This window comes from Apostichopus japonicus, chromosome 16 (assembly GCF_037975245.1).
Source record: "Apostichopus japonicus isolate 1M-3 chromosome 16, ASM3797524v1, whole genome shotgun sequence".
Taxonomy (NCBI): Eukaryota; Metazoa; Echinodermata; class Holothuroidea; order Aspidochirotida; family Stichopodidae; genus Apostichopus; species Apostichopus japonicus.
The window spans coordinates 33,045,230-33,069,650 of record NC_092576.1 but is presented as its reverse complement, the minus strand read 5'-3'; the positions used below and the strand labels follow the sequence as shown (position 1 = coordinate 33,069,650).

The window sequence follows — 24,421 nt, the reverse complement described above, 5'->3', positions numbered from 1 at the left end:
GGCTTATTTGGTCTACTGTTAAGAAATGCCGAATTGGTATGGAGTTATTCGTGAGGCAGTAGTGATAAGAAAGGAAACTAGTGTAAGGAATTGATAGTAGGAACGGCCAATGACAATATATGTCAGTCGTTTGGTAGTTTGGTTTCGTGCCCAGGATCTTTCCTGGGCGACTTTTCCTTAAAAAAGGAGTATATATGTAATAGAATAGAAACATGGCACTATGCAATAAAGTAAATCATTGTCATTATTAAACCAATATAAATAATATATAATACACTATCGATCACAGACACCCAGGTATACCAAAAGGTTTCGTTTTAAAAATGTTAAATGTTAATAAATCATGTTTGTTTCATGCCCCCAAAAAATATATATTTATAAAATCAAAACAAATAAGGCAAAGGGACACACGCGCATATATTCAAAGCCTCTACCGTTCCTTGGGAAATAAAACTTTATAGAAAATATATATTTTTTATCAAAGATGTGTTCCTTGCTGATCTCATCATATCAAAGATAAACTTAATGTGTAACGAATGTTTATCTTTTATCTTTTTATTGTTTTATCCTCGTCGAGTATTTACTCTTTTCTTTTAATGAAACGTAATATTCCCTTATTCGACTTACCACTGTCTCGATGATGTTGATGACGTCATATATTAATTGATCTGATCATTGTTTCTCTTGCTTTTCATAACAGGACATTAATACTAGACAGCAGGTGACATATACAGAGTATAATGATACGGTAGGTTGCTGGGTTTTGTCTTACACTCAATTAGAGGTTTGATTTTATTGGACCTTAAGATGCAAATATATAGCTATCACGTAAAATAAAGTATGGAGACATTTATTTCAGTGCGCGAACAGTCACATGATAAAGGATCGGTGTAGTTGGGACTTCTGTATCATCATTCTGGCATTTGAAAATACTGTTCAATATTAAGGACGAGGTACCAACATATTTTTCTATATAAGCTGTCAAAACTATCAATGTAAATTAATAAAGCAATACATGTATCATTGCGGAGTATGATGTTTACCGTAGTAATGTATTTATACTTCACTGCTATGTATATTTGTGCTTTGACAATCTCCGCTTTGACAATCTACACTTTTTTTTTTCTTTGGTGATCATTTGAACATCAGAACTAATCCAAAAGAAGATTAGTACGCAAGGTTAAGATATACCCGTCTCTCTGCTATAACATATTTACGATGAGTGCGGAGCACGGAGCCGAAGGGGGGTAGGGTGATTTCGGCGGGGGGGGGGTCTGGTAAGGACCGAGTGCGGGTGGAGAAAAAAGAATAAACGGACATTTTATAAAAAAATAAACTTCAACAAATATTACTTCCTCCTCATCGTGGTCCTATTCGCCCACCGCAACGGATGAAAACCTGTAATATTAGCAAACGGTATTACCAAGATCCACGTGGATGTGGGATTATTAACAATTATCATGTGTGCCTGGCACATTCACAAAATTGGCACTACTTGTAATTCCTATCTAATAATAAAAGGGAACTCATGACACCAACCTTACGGATAATTATGATATAAGATGTGCCAACAAGACAGCACTTTATTTGTATTTAAAGTGTAAAGGCATATAATTTATGGCATTGCTCATTCAACAAATAAAATGACGTCACCAGACGAAAACGGCATATTCGGTCTACTGTTAAGCAATGCCGATTTACTATAAAGCTAGGGCGAGCCAGTAGTGATTAGAAAGGAAAACTAGTGAAAGGAATTGATAATAGGAACGGCCTATGACAATATATGAAATGAAATAGATAAGCAGCAATGGAAAAATGGCACTACACAAATAAGGTAAATCATCGTAATTTGTAAATCCAATATAAATACGATAGTATACACTATCGATCACAAACACCAGGCATTTAGATATGCCCAGGCCAGAGGTGTTCAAGAAATAGAATTTGCATCTTTTACCCGTTTAGCCGACGATTACCTCTATTGAGCGTGGACCTTTACCGTTGCCTTGCGCGATTGTCTATGTCACTGGTAACAGCCAATAGAATGTGCATATCCATACGATTCGGCAGGGCTTGTATAACAAATGAATATTGTATGATTTCCAACCCCTCCCCACCCTCTCTCTCTCGGAGAAACGGAATACCGAAGTACGGAGATACTACTCGTTATTATTCCTGCAGAACAGGGACATTTTGGTAGATTTATAATTATATATATATATATATATATATATATATATATAATTTATGCGTGTGTGAGTATGTGTATGTGGGTGGGTATATATCTACCAAAATGTTTCATGTTAAAACATTCATACATGAATACAATTAAAATAACCAATGGAAAAACATGCGCATTGATTGGAAGCCGCTGTCGTTCCTCATGATATCAAACTTTATTTAAAATATTTGCTTTTATTAATGATGTCTTTCATGCTGATATCCTCATATGATTCGACTTACCACTGTCTCGGTGATGTTTATGACGTTATATAGTTATTGGTCTGACCATCGTTTCTCTTGCTTTTCACTACAGGACAGTGATACTAGCCAGGAGATAACAGATACAGAGTATAATCATATGGTAGGTTGATGGGTAGTGTGTTACACTCATAATCGGTGGTTTGACCTGACTAGAATGTAATTGTATGGTTATAACATAAACAGTTTTGAGACATTTATTTCAGCATGCGTACAGTGATAATATTAAAAGGGTGCAATGGGGACTTCTTTATCAACAATGTGGCTTTTGCAATACAGTTCAAATTAAGGACATGTCTTCTATATAAAAACGCGTCAGAAACATAGGTGTTCGACTTTAAAGCTTCTTCGTTTTTATATAATATCATGATAGGAAAGGTTTTATTAAGTCTACCCATGCGTTACACGAACGATTGTAACTGTATTACATGTAGCAATCTTTTGTAAATTGGTCAGAATCTGCATAAACGTGAGAGAAACGATAATAGTAGGTGATAGAAAATTTCTTCAATTAATCACAGTAGGAACGTGGGAATTAATAACAGAAAATAAAAACAAACAACTTATCTACAAAACATGAACACAAAACTTTGCTTTATGAAGACACAATAAAACATGTTTATATTCATTTTACCGAAGACAAATTATATCTTTGGGGACTGGTTAAGAACTAATTATGTATATTTATTGGTCCCCAAGATACAATTTTGGTGTTTTGTGAATATTACTTGTTAAATTGATGTGGTAAATTTTAAGGTCAAACTCCTCGGAAAACACCCAAACCAGAAAAAAGAGCGATATACGATTGTGCAAATACATGTCTCGAGAGAAGAGGACGATGTGTATTCGGAATGAGTCAACGTGATCAACGGAGCACTAATGTAGAACATGGACAGACATTCCCTTAGAAAATAAAAATAAAACAAAATGGAAAATTTAACTCTAATCAGTTTCCAAACTAGTAAAATATGAATAACTACTGTACAACTATAGGACGAAATATTTAATTCGAAATCAGAATAAAAGCGTACAAAAATGGAAGGAAAAAAAAGTTTAAATTAATAAAAACTGAAGATATATGAAATGAATAACAATTCAAATCTGACATTGACACAATGTGTGAATCTATGTTGTTGATAAGCTAAGATCACAATATGGTCAATAATATTGAAAAGGAAATTTAATGGAGGCATGCCTACACATTTGCTACCTGCTTAAAAAGAAGTATGTGAAAAATATATAGCTTAACAAAAGCTTTGAAGTAGGTGCGCAATTATATATAATTTAAAATCCAGCCACAGCTCTCTCTCTTAACGCTACCTGCCCGTCATTGTAGCCGCGGCTCTAGACTTCGCTTCCAACATACTCAATCAAGTGTATTCGATGTTGAAGTTTCCCTTCTCATATTTGTACATCCATATTTGTTTATATATTTCTACATCCTTATTGCTACATCCATCTGTTGTTTGTAGATTATGATATTGGCACTGTTTGTCTTTTCGTAAAAGAAAGCTTAACTATTTCTTGATTGCTTCCACCTTTCATATAACCACACAGACCTATCATACTGAATGCTACTAAATGCTACTTTGCACTGAACTAGTTCGGTGTATATTAACTCAAGATGTTTGTTTGACTGTTTATTAATATCTGATCTACTTGGGTAAGGTATTTAACTTTTAACGCACAATTTTCAGTTTTGTTTGTTAACTAACTTACCAACATCATTTACAATCTTAATTATAGTTAGAGGTCACATTGTTTAAATTTAGGATGGAAGGACGATTTCATTAATACAAATTGTATAACGTTCGTGACTGCACAGTTTATCCTTGTTAGTAAAAAAATGTGACTATGTATCAATGAAATCTATAACTTTAAGCTCAAATACACAACATAATACATATTGTAAATGTTGATTAACAAAACGAGTTTAAAACCAAACGTTAGAAGGGAAAAATATTTGTACGACATTTTGTTTTAATGTTTTACCTATAAAAGAATTAATTTAAAAATGAAGTAACAAGTAAAATTTCAGAAATTAAAGTTTGAATGGTAACCGCGTTGATGTCTTGTACATAGACTAATAGATTGGCTTGACAGAAACAACCGTTTATAGCATCCAGCTTGGACATTTGTTTCCCTTTGTCTGAAAATAATAATTTTAACAAGCATATCAAAATTCTACTAATAACATCTTAATAACCACTGGTACAATATCATGTTCTTCCTTTACACAGGTGACATGGTTTCGAGATAAATACAGGTAAGTGATTGCTATATCCTTTCTCGTAAAATGTGTCCTTTTACGATGTCCATTATTAAACTGTGGTTATGTATAATACTTATTTTAGTTTACATACGTTTATCTGGTAACACTAGACGAAAGGACCTGACGGGAAGGGTAGGATTATAAAATATACTACATGGGAAATGTTATGACGCTACCACTATAGTTATGTCTATGTTAAAAACAAAGGATCAACGATTCAATTTACACAACTGTGGTTAACAATCATCTGTATTCTTATTATAGCACTATGGTGACTCTTTCTGATAACATAAGCAACAATGACTCATACTACTAGAATATTCCGTGGTATATTGGGTTACTAAATTTCATTGAACACTATCGTTTAATTGTTAAAAGTTATGAATGATCTTGTAGTCGTCCTATTGCTACACCAGAAATATTGTAAAACTATAAGTATTATATTATAAATGTTATTTCTCCGCAGAGATACAGAATGGCAGAAGGCTAGAATATCACCTGAAAGTGAAATTGAGATTGAAACTGAAAGTCAAAATGACAATGAATACAATAAGTAATACCGTTGTAAATTCGTATCTACGACATCCTGAGATCCATATTCTACGCGGGTTCGTTGTGGATTGATACAGGACCACTCTCGCTTTGACATGAAAAGAATGGAAATCGATTTCGTCAAAATAAATGAATACATAAGATATTTAAATGGGTTTAGTAAGTAGCACAACCAAGTTACTGATCGAATGGAGTGATCAAGGCAGTGTTATAAGAAACAACGCTCTCTACAGCTGTTGTCCCCTCAATATACTACTGGAGAGTTTGTTAAACGCTTTTGTGTTCTAGAGGTGTTATTGGCAGATAAATCCCCGAGAAAAGGGTATGGATACCCTTTTCTATGAGCTGTTGAAGCTGTTCAGAAAACCAACTTCGACAACAATATGTGTAAAACAAACTGTCGTTTAGGTATAACTTGTTATAGTTTAGGCTACATTCACAACTACATAATAATTTTCTTTCGTCGTGCTTATTAATGGAAACATGTTTTTTTTTTTTTAACTCCAATGAGTCTGTATGTTACAAATCATATCATACATTTAATGCGTAACACATAATCCATGTCAGCTAAGAATACATGTAGCATATGTAAAGCACTTTAATGGTATTTTCTCACCTCTTTAGTTGGTTATTCTTTACGTACCGATTATTGAACTTCCAATCGCATTCATTAGCATCAGTTACACAAATCTTTATTACGAATATAGTAGATATTGAATAACCGATTAATATTTAATTATTATACGGTTTTACTTTTTTCTAAATATATCATATAACGTTTACAATTTAATTACAACGTAACATGTTATTCACCAAATAGTTTTGGGTTTCCCTGGAATAACTAGGTATAAGTGTGTATACTTTACAAACGCAAGTATTATAATTCCATGACTCAAATCACCCACGTTACCTTTACTGAAATTATTATATATAATATATATTATATATATATATATATATATATATATATATATATATATATATATATATATATATATAAATATTTCATAATTTAACTAACTTGAACGATCACCGTGTATCCGTGCTCGATTCTGCATTATCGATCGATTAATGCAAAATTCACTCAGATAACCAAATATCTACAACATTCTTAGACATTTAGTGTAATGGCAAATAAAGTGAATCATCGGTCTGTACTTATATCGATTATATAAACTAAGTTAAGGCAATTATGATTTGCTGCAGTTAATTGGTTAGGACATTCATTTGCTTAATTCATAAAAGGCAGGATTTAATCATTCCCTCATAGCTCGTACATATAAACACACTGGCCACAAAAAAAAATCATTTTTAGTTACAGGTAACTATGGGTAATGGTCATTGAATAACGATGTAATACTTTTGGAATTATATGACGTCATATCGTGTAGTATCGTGTTGCTTAGTCCACAAATGTTAACATGATGATATGGTTTGATGAACTAAAACATGTAAAAAAAAATATTGATCTTATTATTAAATACATTTGATGAACAATACTTCAACACGAATCTTGCACATTTTGGCGTATCTTTTCAGTAAGATATGTATTTTTTTTCTATTTTATACTTTAATATTGAATAATTCAAATGCTTCGTTAACCAATGGTCAAGAGTGCCTAACTGTTTCCCTTACCTGCTGTAACTAGTCTGCATTCGCTTGATGATCTAAAACTTAGTTACAGTTTTATTATTCTGTATATTCAATATTTTCGATAGTGCAAATATGAGAGAATTTTTTTCCTCATCTTTATCCATTTTCAACGATGTTTTTCCTTTTAATAAAAACCATTTTTATCATTATTTGTCTTTCATTTTAATATGCTTAGAATGGGGAACTTAGGTTGCTTACTTTATTGTACATGCTTTCATGGGATAATAATTGAATAAACAAAATTATATTCTAATAAACAAAAAGATACAGTAGTTGTCCTTATGTTTGTATCAATATTCTGTTTTCCTGTAAGATAAAAATAAAATGTACTTGCCAGAGGTTTTTTTTTACTTTTGCGCCGACAAGACGTGTTTTGCTTGCTGGTTCGACGTTCCGGGATCGCTCCCAGTTCGTATTACCGCTTTAGCAGTGATTTGATTTGATTTGAAAAAGTATGGATAACTTGAACCTTTAGTGTATAACAGTGCTTTTTACTATTTACAAAATTATGAAGTTTTTTATTTAACAAACTTGCACTATTTTTGAATTACTTTGAAGTGCTATAAGAGAGACAAGCTTTGTCACATATTTGGGTTACCGTATCGTTCCGTCCTCCTGTGATTCATAAGAGAAAGACAGAGAGATAGAAAGAAAGAGCTACAAATAAAAAGTAGAAACTTGTGGAATTGGAACCTCTTGGCCGCTCCTATCAATTATCATCAATTGATAAATTTACGCCCTACGTCGCATATTTACCAAACTAATTCCATAAGCATGATTTCGTTCAGTAAATCTATAAACCCCTTTGAGTTTTCAGATTTCTCGATACCGGTCCAATATCATTCTCTGCATTCATGGTATGACGATATTGATCATTTACAACGCGATAGAATTGAACATGTAACTATCACTTTCGTTCGTGTTATCATAAATTATACCCATTTATTACCCGTTCATGTATGATTCTTGCTAATTATGTTTAATTAGCATAACACTGGAGAAAGTACAGATGAGAGAGCAAGTATAAACCGTGGGTAGTTCCGGTCATTGTTCTCTTTCAATTGGATAAATTGGGTAAGCCCTCCAAGAAAAACTGACCATAATATAATGTTGTATTGTAAAATAATGATCGTGAAATCGGAAATATGTCAATTGATGTTTTATTTTCGAGTGATACATTGAATCGTTGTAAAGAAGATTTTTTGTTGAAAACAGTGTTCAGGTAGATTTCTGCTAAATATTTAATTTTTTTTAAATTTGTAATCACAACTAAAAGACTTAAAAAGGAGAGGTCAACGAAATAGGAGAAGAAAAACACGTTCTCAGTAATTGGCCTGTTTTGCTCAGAGTGTTATTACAGTCTTACAGGCTACTAGTATGTATTCTTTTTCATCTAAATTCTAAATGTAGCAGTATTAAACCATTCAATACACAATGATTAACACATGGTAGCTACATAAGTATCACGAGGTTTAATTGTATGAAATGCAAAATTTGCTCTTTTTCAGTGATTTGGGTCGTTTTCGATAACGTCAGGGACCCATGCAAGCTAATTAGCATATTGTATGGGAGCTGTTAACATTAAGTCCTCTCTTGGAGGCAGCGCATACCTTATGCGTGAGGGGAGTCTAACTTTATCGTATGTCCATTACATGGCATCTGGTAATATAATGTTTTCCATCTCGGATTATGTGTTTGTACTTTGGTAGTCTATTTGTGTTGTCCTGTCAGACAAGTCAATAGTAATCACGTTGTAAAGCTTTTACTACCAATGATCGTTTACTCGCACTACTTGTACTAAAGACCGTTAATATATTTACAAGAAGAACGTGAGCGACGCGTTGTATACATATACTTCGGTTAATTATGTCAAGTTATATAAATGTATGCATACGTTGAATCCTTAGTGTATCACATCTATGGTATGTGTTGACAACATTATCTATTGTCGTTTATTTAATAAAGTTCAAACATTATGTGAGACAAAGATACCCGATATTATTAATATATATTATATTAAGTTCAACATGGTACAATAGATGCAGAAGTGTGTTACGATCTGTCTTATCCTGCGATTACTGTTAAAAGAAAACTGAGATGTTATCCCACACATACCGTTCCTCAAAACATCAATTAATGAATATAGATCGTAAAATAAGAACCTGTTGATATGGAGAATTTCGGCTCTATGTAGAACAAACGTCCATTTCGTGAGTAACACTAAGAATTAAGTTTTCATACATAACATACAGATGGGCAAAAGAGTTATATTACCATGCTAGTTGAGTGTAATGACGAAGACCATGAATGCGGTTACGACAGTTGATAGGATAATATCCTTTCACCAAATACAGCAAATTCGCCAAAGTTATGTCGAACAAATGTTTGCCTATCAACCCTCGCCACCTCCCCATTTATTATTGTTGTATTAACGGTTACTCACACTTAAAGTATAGTTGATGTTAAGTTGAGGCGATAATGACAAACGACACACAGGAATTCTTTGAGTAAATTATTGAGGCCAACCACATTTGTTGAGAACCTTAACAACTTTGGTTCACAACCATTAACACGTTAGTTCCACTACTTTTCAGCAAATTTGTACAGAAGCTCCAGGAGGAAAAACATTTTTGACGCTTTCAAGAAATGACCTCTTGTGACCTTCACATTTCTAACATATGATTGCATGTATGAAAACGTTAAATCTCTCAAGAAATTTCAGCCACATCAAAGGAAGTGACAAAAGGGCAGTCAGTCCTTCAAACAAACACAAATAATAAAAAATATATAAAATAAAGGTTGACACGTATAATTTAATTGTCTGTATTTTATCGCAACTGTGTTAATATCGATCATTTCAATAACCATATTAAAAGCGGACTGAATACCTACCTTGTCACGTGAACACTGGTGATGTATGCTGACGATAATTACTGTAGTGCGGTGCGGGCTAGAATACTGGCATTACTGGCCAAATGCACGATAACTACACGACTGCCGTTGAAGTTTAAAGTTTCATACAGTCTCTGTACATTTGCAGTTTCAGAGGCTAGCTGCGTAGCGAACTTATACTGAGCCTGTCAGGGATAAGCGCCCTCATTTTGTAGGTACCTACATGACTATACTCCCTGGTGTGTTGTTCGCCCAAAAACTAACACCATGAAGAACCGAAAAGTTCTTCCTAATACTGCAAGCACTCCACACGCACTACAATACTGCGTTTTTGCAGGCTAATGCAGTTCTAGTTCATATTGCGTTTTACTCGTTATCTCCATCAACCATCGTCCTTTTAGTCAATTGTAATGTTGAACATTTCTAAGCTTTCATTATAATATCTTGTTAATTATTAATATGACGCAGCATTTAATTTCGGGAGTTGTGCCCATTATGTACCACACCCTTGTTATTGAAACGATATATTTTATTAGAAATGGCTGCCATCAAGCGATATAGTAACTCATAAAGGTAACACTTTTTATCCTTTTCATTTGCATTTTGCTATTCAATGCATCTGTTGCATTTATAAATCTGCTGTGTTTGACGAGAAAGTGGGTGGTGTATGAATGTGGTTATTAACTAAGTCTACGGTTAATTTCACTGCATTAAATCATATTTCTCATTCAAATGCATAAGATTGGGGCATTTGTACTCCTAACCAGTTGATATGTCGATCTCAACACCTTCAGGTATATTCTTGTCAAGTACTCCATTGTTCATCATTTTCGCTACTTGCAGGTATTTTTTTTTGGGGGGGGGGGGCGGGGTGAAGGTTGCTGTTTCCGATATATTAGGGGCGCCACTTGGTGACATTTTCTTTTTATAATCCAGTCCGCCTTTGAAGATACTCGCTCTACAACCTTAAAGTATGACTAACAATTACTATGGCATGATTATATTTGTGTAATTGTCATTTGTTTTTGTTTGTATTTGTTTTGTTAAGTGCATTGAACCCTGGGATTTTGCGCTATATAAGCACCGGTGCAATAATAATAATAATAATAATAATAATAATAATAATAATAATAATAATAATAATAATAATAATAATAATAATAATTGTGTTGACAGCTTGATGTTTCTCATAGTTTGTTAACAACACCTAACAAGTTTGTCAAAGGATTGTGGAAAGGATATCAGTTGTATTCAAATGATATCAGCAGCATTTGCTTTTTGTTTTGCTGTTATAATCCGTTCATGACTCTTCATCACATGCCGGCATTCATCCATCTGTAAACCGTGAACGACCGCTGATTACACGCCGACTGGATGACATATCGTCGAAACACCAGCCGTTCAGAGGTGCATCCTAATGACCAACAAGAAGCCGCTGGCGAAACAACGGACGTTTGATCGGTAACCCACAGTCTGTTGACACCGGAGGGCCGACGATGTGTCACAAGAAGAGCCGCCATCTGAAAATGTTCATTTCATTTTCATTAATTTTTGTTCTATCCAGTGGCGTCACCAGACTTTTCAGTCGGGGGGGGGGGCACAGGGGGCACCAGCATTTGATGGGGGCACTTAGGTGGATACGGATCGCTGTCCTGGGGGAGGGGTCTAAATTCGATCTGAAGATATCTCCGGAAATTGCTATTTTTAAAGTAATGATTTTAACAACGCGCAGAATTTTGCAGAGGATATGAACCACATGCTGTCGATATTATGCCTAACCCTATCAATAGAACCTACATTTGTTGAAGTAATGTGTGCATGACCCCCGACTCCTTTCTTGTCCTTCTCGTTTTCTCCCATTATCTATTAAGATGTAACAGGTTCCAGCATCGTTATTGGCTACTATCAGGGATCTCACCATGCAATCCAAAGTTGGATCACACATCGAGTATGGCTCAGTATGCAGGTGTGAACATTTGCCATTTGTTCCTACAAGCATCTGACCTCAAATGGCCTCTGCACCCCCTACACAACAGGGTTAATATATGGGTCCACAAATGTAGGCAAGTATGGTGCCTGCGGACCCTCACATTCTCACATTTCGTCAGCTTCTAACCTGTCAACCTCAGACCAAGGCAACATACTGCAGTACCCTCCCTTCTCACAGCAGGCATTTCGGCATTTCACAGGCACCCAATTCACGAGAGGTAAAAGACACACACAGACAGCAGACAAACACTCTCACCCATATGACAAATGCACACAAAGGCCCACACAAAGGCCCTCAAGGTTAGGGTTCACAGCAACGATATTACTCATCGGTCAAGTAAAAATAAAGCGCGTTCTTTCATATTCTGAGGTCAGAATCATGAGAAAGGTCCAGAAATAGTGCTCTCTGGAGAGCAGGGGTGGCCTACTTTTCAGGAATTTGATTGGACTGCACCTAGTGATTTTCTGAATATTCGTCCTACTTTCTAGGAAATAAAAACACGGCTGCAGCACAGCCAGAACAGGGAAATTCATTGTTTTGAACAATGAGTCATGTAGCTCGCGAAGCGGACGTGTATAGCCGCTGGTATGGCGTGAGCACTGACACATTCAATGTAAATATCGACACCTGTTGTGATGGCGCGGGTTACGACTTCGATACATGACGGTGAAGGATAAACTTTTTTTCATTTTTTCGCAGCTCATTTGAAGAAAATACGAATTACTGTGCTTCTTTGTCCTTATGAAACACCAACTCAGATGATGGGAGTTGAATATAACAAACTATATATATTTCTTTTACCAACCCAAATCTCAGATGGGGGGCACTCGGGGGCACTAGGTTTTCCAGGGAGCACGTGCCCCTCCCCCCCCCCCCCCCTTTGACGACGCCACTGGTTCTATCACAAAATAAATATAGCATATACAAGGAGATAAAAAAAAAGAAGGGTACTAAAAAACCAATTGGGATTGTCGGGTAGTCCCATTCCCTGAAAAAAATACAGAACTTTACAATTAGAAAGGAGTACAAAACAAAATCACTCATTCCTCTCCCTTACCTCACCTACCCCCCCCCCCACTTTCCCCAGTTAAAAAAGATGCAAGCAATAAATGAGTAGTAGGCAAAACATTTCGCAGTTGTAGTACATGTTGACGAAGTGCTTTTGTAAGCTTATTCTGAAAGTAACTAAAGAAGGCGTCGCCTTTAAAGTGAAAGGTAGGGGATTCCAAAGTGTGATGGCTCGATGATGAGAACTTGTTGTAACATTGTTTTGGGTGCAGGTAATCAGCTTGCCTGGTATGGTGAGCCTGGATGTTTGAGTTTTGTGTAAAGAAGACATTCAGAGGATTTGTTAGCATTTCGTGTAATGAACGATAAACAAACTGAGGATATTTAGACTGAACAGATCAGTGAGCTTCAGTAAATTCATAGACTTAAATAACACGTTTATGTTATCCCTCCGGCGAGAGAGAGTAATATGTCCGATTTCTGTAAAATAGTTAGCCTGTTTAACAAATGATATCTTGTGCCAGACCAAATGATGCAAAATAAGTCAAATATGGTAGTACTAGTGTTTGATAAAGAGACCTTATAACGTTCCTATGAAGGGTGTGTTAAACTTTTGACAAGATGCCCACGCCCCTTGTAGTTATTTTAGTAAAATAACTTTAAGAAGAATCAAACACAGCACTTGGCAATACCACATTGTTTTTATTATTGTCACTTGATATGGTTATCTTGACCTAAAAAAATGGAAACCTTCGAAGGAATACTGCTAGGACTATGCACCATACGCTGAAAACCCTGCTGACACATTTGGTACACAATGACAAGCTCCAATCAACTTTCAATAAAAAATGGTGTTTGAGGATAAAACAAATCCCTTACGTAAGCTTATGTACGCTCCTTTGTAACTGAAATACATTCATATTACGAGTTATGTTCACAATCAAACGTTAGCCTCACATGACTAGAGAGGAAAAGCGGATTATAAACGGAACAATGAATTATATTACACAGAGTCTACGTAATGGACTAACGTACCTCTGTATCTCTTCAAACTGTCCTAAAGGAACTTTCTGAAGAAAACGATAGCTTGCCTTCCTTCCTCAAGATAAACAAGTTCTGTAAATTATAGAACTGCACGTAGAGAAACGACAAATATCTTTCGAAACGAAATAGACAATGTTTTCCTTTTGCTGCAATGAGCTTCCTTACTTATATTCGGCAAGATAACATAATACCGTCAACAACACATTTGACCTAGAAAATGTAAACACTAAACAGCTAAGGCGTTAACTTCATAATTGGTCGTTTATGTGACACTCAATCTCATCCCAGAAATAAAATGGTATTATTTTAATTACATTTAAACTAAATGTGTATGTATATTTGAATGTGTATTTCTTTACGGTGTTTAAAAACAGTTGAAAGTTATGCTATGATAAGAACAATATAAGTGGACCCTATTAGCATTACGACTCAAGGATCTTTGCGAGTACTCCATGACCAATAAAAAGTGTTTAGTGTTATTATTATAGTGATATAACATCTTCATGAAATATTCTTTACTGACATCTAAAAGACAATGCTATATATATAAATTATTGTTCAAATTGACTTGTTAAATACGAAAACAAAACCTCTATGCCGTGTGATAGAATTGTCTCGAGCAACAAGAAAGTGCCGATGTACTAATATTGAAACAACATTCCAAGTATCTACTAATGACCAAGATAAGCACACGTCAGCAAATTTCACTTTTACTTCCTATTTTCGTTACTTGAGCTTATGTTACTTCGACATGCTTCATGCAAATAAAAACCCAACAAACCATATCGTTAAAGTTTTAATTACTAATTTATTTGTAACATCAGCCTAACGATGCAGTATACGTAGTTCCGAGGAGCTTTCACTTTTCATTTATATCATGCCATCACATATATCATTACTTCAATATTTACTGAAGCTAAATTAAAGGGAAACAGAAAGCATAAGCCACGAAGGGAATTATGTTTGTTATTTAACTCCACCACAGATAATTAAAAACGAGATCTGTCACGACTATCTTAGTTTTCATCCATCTACTTTAGTAGCATTTATCGCGAGAATAAATATAAAATGTTGTAACCTAAACTTTGTTAAAAGCAGTAAAGTTTTGTCAGTATTACAATGGAAAAAAAAAACTGTGTGCAAACTGCTTATTTACTAGACAGCCTGTGTAAGAAAATGTGTAAAAAAAAGTTGGCCTGACGTTTTGATCCTATCAGGATCTTCTTCAGAGGCTAAATGACAAGTAACAGTAACAGAAGGGACAAAAACTTGCACAGAATAAAGACATGTTAATGACCATGGTGAACACAAAGAGATAAATGTAAGGGGATTAGTAGACAAGGGATGGAGAGAAGAAAGAAAGCAACAGGGGAAGAGGGGAGGTAGGAGATAAACAGTAGAGGGACAGAGAGAGGATGATGGGAAGGATAATGTCGATGCTCTAGAGAGAAAACATGGTAACTTCCCTACTGACAAAATTAAAGTGAAAGTATTGTTTAAGAATTTCCGAACTCCGTAATATTGAAAACACATGTATATATGACATTTTTGCAGAATAATCAAGTTGGTTAATTCTTTACCCTATTAGTTTAATGTGTTACCGGTACAACAAGCGCGTCTTGCAAGGCACAACTTTCAAACAAATATTTGTTGTAAATTGCCGAGGCGACATATATTTGCGCATGGAACAAAAGCTCGAACTCAGTTACAAGAATACTGTGGCAACACCGTAATACGGCTTTATGGGTGATTTTAATGAATAATGCATGCGTTGGTAAACAACTAACATGAAATATTTGTTCTTTGCTCATCAATAATATTCAGTAATATCTTAAAGTTGTCGGCCATGCCCTGCAACACGTTTCGTGCTATGTGTAGATTTGCAATCTACGACATATGGATCATGAGATAATTATTTTAGTAGAGAAAAATGTATGTTACGTCATAACTGAAAAAGAGTAACTTGTAGCTACAATTTATTAAACGTTAATGAATCATGAACGTGCCTGGGATACCATCAACAGCTTTAAAAAGAATTTTAATGAAATACATTAAAATATGTAACTAGCACATAGTTTAAGAGCTTGGCTGTGCTGGTATCGCATTCATGAGAAACATTAGATCAAGAGAAGGGTAACTTCTGCAACAAGTCGCCTACCTTTACGATGATATAACACACAAGCATATTGAAATGAATACAAACACACAAGTCTCCTGTAATCCTTAGAGTAAACACTATTTATTCACCATAAAGTAAAGATGAATAACATGAATAGATAAATGTTCACCACTGTAATTGCTTCGAATGTCAGTGATAATACCTTTCTGCGTTCAGTAAATTTTATCTTCTGATCTGCATCTTGGGAGGGGTTGTTACTTTACATCGGTTTGATCTGTGACTGATTTAGGTATTGCTCGTCCAAGCTTGCACAGAATATGTCGCATCTCAATGTACTGTTTTGTGATTCCTTTGCAAATTGATGTCTCATTTATTATTCTTAGTATCCGTTGGTGAAAAAGAGACACACGCGACGTGTTTTGAAATCAAGTATTCTCTGACCAGACTTCAGCATCATTTACACAATGTACACTTTCAAGTTCGTAAACTAGAGCGCCAAATACGCAGTAGCCCAACTAAAAACTTCCTGATGCCAACGAGACATTGAACAAAGTATGAAATGGTTAGTTACTAGGCCAAGCTCAGAAAAAAAATCAAAGTTTTTCAACCCAGATTTGAGGAAAGTAGATCAGCTAGATGTTGACCACATCTTTGTAAATGTTTCTGGGGTAGTATTTGAAATCATTCAGATGATGACATGAAATGACCTTTAACCATATTACAAATTAAATATTTTTGTGGCCCATTATCTGATGATACCCATTGCCAAATAAAATTACAATAACTGTCAGAGTTGATTTGATACGAATTTCACGTATTGACCTTACCTGACCTTTGACATCAAAGTAAGAACAAACTTTTATGATTAATCACTAACTGTAAACTGTGACCAAGTTTGATAAACATCAAACTTAAAACCTAAGAGGAGTTGGCTGTTGCGTGATTTAACTGTTTAACTTCTTTGACCCTAAATGACATTTGCCCTATTTCACGAAAATGTTAATATTCCCCAATAAATGAAAACTTATTGTTTAAAATATGATAAACAAAGATTAGAAGTATGTGTATTTCTGTTACTGGTAAATTCACAAACAAGCAATTTTCGTATAGTTTAATTCAGTTTGTGAACAGACGATCGTCAGTCGAATGTCGCCAATTGAAAAGAAAGTATATACTTTTAAAAAAAAAACCTATTGCAACATGAGTACAATTTCAATTAGCATGTTAGTTGAGAACTTATTACTTTGAAAACTACGAACGCAGATAATTTCTTACTTTTCAAACAAATGTTTTCTTTTACATATTTGACTACCAGATTTCCCTCAGATCATTGAAATTCAACTAAGTGTGGTTAAAAGCGTAATCATAGGTTTAGGATACTATGTTTAAAAAACAATTTTTGTAAGAAAACGGACTTTTCGAAGTATAGATAGGCTGATTAAATATATAAATACATACATCCCTTCTGCATTGGATTTTATAATTTTTTTAATACAAACTATCGGAATTGAGATATATTCTAAGGAAAATGAAATGGTTGGGATTTTCTTAAAGTTAAACCGTGTCACAACAAAACTACGTCAATTTGTAGGAACGATTCTTCTCCCATGTATTCTTTGCCACTTTAAAGACATTATTCACTCATCTTTATGGTATAACTCACTACATACATTTTTGAGCTAAATGAAGTCACTCTGTTGTAAATCAATACCAGCGCATCTAAAATAATCACTGAAAGGATTGTCGGATATGGAAATTGTCCAGAAAAATGATTGAAGTGACAAAATTTCAAAAAAATGCATTTTTGTTCATGTCTTATCGCTTGTTGTTGACAATGTTAACGATTTCCTGAGAACTAGTCTATTAAACTACTTCTACTGACATTCACTTTCTTGACTTTGCGTTTAATATTTCATTTGTCAATTTCGTGGGTGGTTGACGATTTAATGAGATTTGCTGCGATCAATGAGCTTCAATCGATACGAAATTGTTAATGACGTAACAAACCGACAACATATAATGGTAATATTAACACAGCAACAGAAAGCCTATCATCCATAGTAATGACATAATAAACTTTTCAACATAACATAATAAAACGATAAATGTTACACAAACCTCGCACATGCAAATGATGTCTTAATATTATAGTTGCGTTCCGAATGCATTCATAAACTCCTTCGTGTAAAATAGATACGGGTTGTAAGAAAAGCGAGTAGTTCGTGGCAAGAGAAATACTTTTTGCATACTGCTCTTCGACCAAAAGATTTCCGTAAAATAGTAAACTGCCATTAAATTTCCAATTGTTGTTAAGTCCCTTTCTTTGACAGCCATCTAATAATGCCTGATCTGATACGGTAACCGTATGGTTAAATTCTTCACCTAAACTAATGTACAAACCACAAAACATCACAATCGCAAACTTGAACATTATTATAGAAGTATGTCTTCCTATCGATTTGCAAAGTAGTTTACATGCATTGACTCGTAGCAGCTAGTTGACAATGCGCAACAACACACATGGGCGTTAACAATGACACTGCTTCTTTATTTTTCCATTTCCTACGGATGTCCACAGAAGGCATTTTCCACTAAACAATATTCATGAAATGTGTAAGTACTGAAATTGGCAAATCTGATGCTAAACACGAAAGGACAATATATGTGGTACAGTGAGTATCAAGCGGGAGTGGTAATTGTGTTTCACTATCACCAACATTTGTGAAAGTTCTATCCGTACGTACCATGCAGTTTTAAGGGAGGAAGATAACAGACGGATAGTCCGCCGGGTCGTATCGTGCCATTGAAATAATAATAACAAAGTGGAGGTTGTAAAACAAGTTTCAAAAATAGAAACTTCATAAGCATGGATGAGCCTGGGGTAAAAAAAAAGTTACTGAACTTTGTGGGTGACACTATAGTAACGCCGAAGGCGTCAGTCAGCACGCAGCGCGAAACAGTTACAGGTGGGATCCATGTGCCTGCCTTAGGGCCCGTGGGGGGGGGGGTCTATGGAGTCGAAGCCCCTGGAAGAAAATTATGATAGGTTTAAAGACAACATTTTAGTGCCTATTTTATAAAGAATTTTGAGTTTATTAAAACACTCAAAGCAAAGATTTTACACTCAAAAAGTGCACACTGAAGACACATGCCTAGCCTGTCGTTTTCACCCTACTTTATTCTTTCAATCATGGCGACCCATAATTAAAAAGTCACAGTTCTTAAAATGTACGCAGTCACGGTCAGTTGTAATCTGGAATAATATTCAGCAGCTACAGCACTTCATCTCTACTCGGTTTTCCCTACTCTAATGATACTAAAATATTCAAAATCAAGGGAAACTTAAGGAAATCTCGTTGCTATAATGTTGAGAACGTTATGAAAATCAAGAGAAAAAATTGCGGTATAGGCTCCAGTTTGCGTATGCTACAGTGAGTTAGGATAAGTTGTTGTCCCCCTGCAGGTTGGATATGCATCGGTAATGAAAAACATGCGAACGACGGATCAAATGATACAGTAACGCTGTTGTTAAAAATTCACGGATGTTGAGAGGTGTAAATCTCGGAGGTAGAAAATAAATCACGGAAATCCGCGGAAAAAATATCATGCCTGCATAAGTATGAGCTTATTGAACATTCTCTTTTATTCCGCGCAAGCAAACAATGTACTACAGGAAAACTTACTTTCAGCCGTTTCCCTCGAAACTATATGCTTACCAGTATGAGAAATCGGTTTGTAAGTGCGACAGAAATGGTTGAATCATACTTTGTCATTATACAACAAACTATCAATCACTTTGACATAATCAGTATCTCTCAGACTGACTGTCTGGAACAAGGAACGAAAACAATTAGGCATTTAGGTAAATGAGGCTTTTCAAAACGAAAGTGAATATGAAGCAATTGCATACGCTGCTTTCAATAAGAACAAATACTCCCCTTACCGAAATGCCAGATCTGGCTTTATATCTGGTTTAATCTGGCCAGATCAAGTTTTATCTGGCCATATAAAGCCAGATATAACTGGATATAGAGTCAATCCAGATATGCAGATAAAGTTTTATCTGGCCATATAAAGCCAGATATAACTGGATATAGAGTCAATCCAGATATGCAGATAAAGTTTTATCTGTCCATATAAAGCCAGATATAACTGGATATAGAGTCAATCCAGACATGCAGATAAAGTTTTATCTGGCCATATAAAGCCAGATATAACTGGATATAGAGTCAATCCAGATATGCAGATAAAGTTTTATCTGTCCATATACAGCCAGATATAACTGGATATAGAGTCAATCCAGATATGCAGATAAAGTTTTATCTGGCCATATAAAGCCAGATATGACTGGATATAGAGTCAATCCAGATATGCATATAAAGTTTTATCTGTCAATATAAAGTCAGGTATAACTGGATATACATCATGTTTATCCAGTTATACTTGACTTTATATTGACAGATAAAACTTTAAGACTGTATGCTCTTACATAGTTTATTTTCATAGAGATTTACATTGCACTATATTGTGGTACTGCACTTTGCATATATATTTCAATAGTAAATCACTTACAGTGTATACACTAAGTCAAAGGGGGAATAACTATCTCTATCTGGGTTGCTAGGCAACCACAGGGTCTTAGCTTGAAACAGGATGACTCAGAGGTTGATTAAGTGTGAAGGCCACTTTTGAACAATGGACATATGTGTTTTGATACTTTGTAGGAGTGAGATAGGAAAGGGAGCTATGTGTACACTAGTGTCCACATGGTAGGAGTAAAGAGCAAAAGGAAGTTTAACAGAAAGGATTGGTACATTAAGAAAAGGTGATGGAGATTCATAAATAATATCCTCTTGATGTTAGGACATTGGCAAAGGTTTCTATAGTGAACTGACCAGTCCGAAGTAAGGAAGAAGTTTTTGGACTGATGGCAACAAGGAATATATTTTGGGACTGAACTTCGATACTGAATGGAACATATATTGCCCTCCTGGATCTTATTTATTAAAGCAAATATATTAAATAAAAGAATAGCACAACGCAATTTAGTATCAACATCTACAGGACCACAGAAGAATAAAGAACTCAACCTTCAAGTATTATTTTTGAACAGCGGTCATTTTATGACCATAGCAGTCGGATTAGGTAACAGCAAGGAGCTTGCACATTACATATTTCCACTTTGTTCCAATCCAGTTGAGTCGGAACACAGCTGTGTTTATATTTTGTGTGTGTCTTGCTCTCTGTATGGGTCTCCGTACCAGAACAGAGATAACTGATCACGCTGGAAAGTTAATATCAATGCTAGTCCAGTTTTGGCCACTTATTTCCTATTTGATTGACATTTTAGCCAGATATATTTTTTTATATTGGTCATATAAAAAGTTTATCTGGATTTTCTTTATATCAACCAGATAAAGTTGTATCTGGCCCAGATATGGATGGCAACAAAATTAGCCAGATAAACTTTTATATGGGCCATATAAAAGTTTATCTGGATTTTCTTTATATCAACCAGATAAAGTTTTATCTGGCCCAGATATGGATGCAATAACATTTAGCCAGATCAAATTTTATATGGGCCATATAAAAGTTTATCTGGATTTTCTTTATATCAACCAGATAAAGTTTTATCTGGCCCAGATATGGATGCAATAACATTTAGCCAGATCAAATTTTATATGGGCCATATAAAACTGTATCTGGATTTTCTTTATATCAACCAGATAAAATTGTATCTAACCCAGATATGGATGCAATAAAATTTAACCAGATCAAAATATGGGCCATATAAAACTTTATTTTATATCAAGTTATATGCAATTTTTTATCTGGCCAGATATAAATTCCAGATCTGCAGCAGATCTGGCCCAGATTGAAATTCCAGATCTGGGCCAGATCTGGATTTTTATATCTGGCCCAGATCTGGGATTTCGGTAAGGGTCAGCCAGTGCCTTACCAGACTATGCTACTCTTGGCATAAGGAACTTCTTGTACGATATTATCATCTGTATTCGTGCCACACTGATATGTAATAGAAATAGCACGGGGTATTCAAATGTTGTTCCCCTTTTGATGAAAGCAATGTTACACAAAAGGTCGGAGTTGGAGGACTCGAATCCATTTCCTCGTGGACTCGGCTCAAACCTCTGTGGACTCGCACTTGAGGCCGAGTCCACCAGCTTTACCCTGATGTGGCAACTCTTTGACAATAAAGTCATTACTTTGACTAATGTATAGCGAACAAGGCTTAGTAACTGCTACAAAGGTTCTTATAGTTGTCTTGATCAGCTGTGAATAAAATATCTATAGCAGCATAGTTATAGGTCACTACATGGTTGCAGCTGGCCAGACTTTATGAAATTTGCAGAGTAATTATCTACAGATCAGTCAGGGTTTATGCATGCACTCACAACATAAACCTTGAATTTGATATCTCAATAAATGTTAAGCTGTTCCTAATCGTCTGTATTTACAGTTGTGTATAGGTGTGCGCGGACTGGCGTATGTGATGGCACCTTGTAAACATACTCTCTCTCTCTCGACAACCACAAGATGAATCAATATCATACTTGTATATACCCGAGCATAGGCAGATGTGTCCTGCTGTTTTTTGTTCCAATGTCATGAATTTTAATGTGCGAGTGTGGCTTAACGTAAAATTCTTAAGATGATCATATCTCTGCAACCATATGTCCAAGTGGTTCACACTTGGTATGGTGATGTAACTGCAGGTTCTTTGCAACCACTTTTACCTCATTAGTTTTTACGAGTAAATGAAGCCTGAAATTCCCTTTGGGATCAATAAAGTTTTACTTACTTACTTACTTAAGCCTAATGGGAAATTGCCCAAAATAGCTTGTAAACAAGATATCTCAACAACCACCAGATGAACCAATATTAATCTTGGTATGTAGATGCACCATGATGAGTATATTTGTCCTAATTCTTTGGGATCATCAACGTTGACGTCAATAATATTCATGGATGTGCCTGTTTTTATATACTAAGTCACTAAAAAGACTTGTCAGCATTATATCTTAGACCAAAGTGGTCAAGTTATCCGATTCCTCGTACTTTATGTTGCTGCATTAGACCATTTATCCCTCTTCATTTTGGTGTGCACAAGTTTATGAATATTTACATTTATGTAGGACTTACCACATTATGTTTTGGCGTCGTAACCACTAATTTTATCTGGCTTTCATAAGAACACAAGTGATGTTAGGACTAATGAAATTATCATCACATGCATTATTATATCACATAAAATAACATTTTACCTCCATGAAAATAGATAGAGATCATATACTGTGTTTCCAGACCTTGACCTTTGACCTTCATGAAAAATATTAGGGATCATATGTTCATGAAGGGCTACCAACATACCAAGTTTACCAAGCAACTTCGACTTCTTGAGATATGGTGTTACAAGTTGTTCAGCCTTTGACCTCTGGTGATCTAGAATGACCTGTATGAAGAAAAAACAGAGATCATATAATCACTAGGGGCTACTTACATAATAAGTTTGAAGTTCTAGCAGCTTCTACTTCTTGAGATATCGTATGTATGTATGTGTTTTAGATCCTCCGGCAAGCAGGACTCGCGAAAAAGCCATCATTGGCTTATCAAAGCCGCAAGCTAACTGAACTCAGTCTCTTAGAATCATATTTATTTTCCATGATATGTTTACAAAGCTTTCAGTCTTTGACCTCTGATCTCCATGAAAAACAATAGGGATCACCTAATCACTAACGGCTATGTATACCAAGTTTAAATAACTCACTTCTTGAGATATCGTATTTCAGACCATGACCTCTCTTGACCTCCTTGAAAAACAATGGCTATCATCTACTTACCAAGTGCTACCTACATACCGAGTTTAAAGTTCAGGCGACTTTTGGTCTCGAGACATCGTGTTTACAAGACGAAGCGTCACATGCAAACACACACACGCCACCACCATCGCATAGATTTCTTCGGCAAGGAATCAAAAAGGTACTTAAAGCTAAGAACATATTGTGAGAGAAATGAAGAAAGCTTAAAACAGAAAGGATGGAGACTCATAATATCATAATATGAACCTCGGTTAATGCAGCCGTGGTTTACCTGTAGTAATATTTCAGTGGCATATGAGTAGGCCAATATCCCCTGCAAAATGAAATAAAAGAACAATTTGTTGACAGTTGGCTATCCAACAAATGCCAGTTAAATAAAATTTAAAAAAAATAAAAAAAGTATATTATATATTTATATATTGTATGCTTTTCGTCGAACTAATATCTGATATATCATATAATTTAGTAATGTACAAAAGTCGAACCTATCAACAATCTCTTTTCGCGTTCCAATCGCATTTGTTGCCATAGTAGTACCGTATCATGCATGTGATAAATAACTGAAATATGAA

General features: G+C 35.1%; 1 protein-coding gene across 5 annotated transcripts in view; it reads left to right on the top strand.

Annotated features, from left to right (window-relative positions):
- Positions 1–8,051, top strand: part of LOC139982129 (uncharacterized) — a 55,682-nt gene extending 47,631 nt beyond the window's left edge. For 4 of the 5 annotated variants that reach the window (XM_071994717.1, XM_071994720.1, XM_071994716.1 and 1 more), the window contains 4 exons: positions 701–748; positions 2,537–2,584; positions 4,722–4,747; positions 5,220–8,051. In XM_071994717.1, the coding sequence (XP_071850818.1) occupies positions 701–748; positions 2,537–2,584; positions 4,722–4,747; positions 5,220–5,310 (213 nt within the window). In that variant the 3' untranslated portion in view covers positions 5,311–8,051. Of the gene's footprint in view, positions 1–700; positions 749–2,536; positions 2,585–4,721; positions 4,748–5,219 lie in introns of those variants that run through there. The other variant, XR_011797992.1, reaches the window with a different exon arrangement.
- The last annotated feature ends 16,370 nt before the right edge of the window (positions 8,052–24,421 follow it).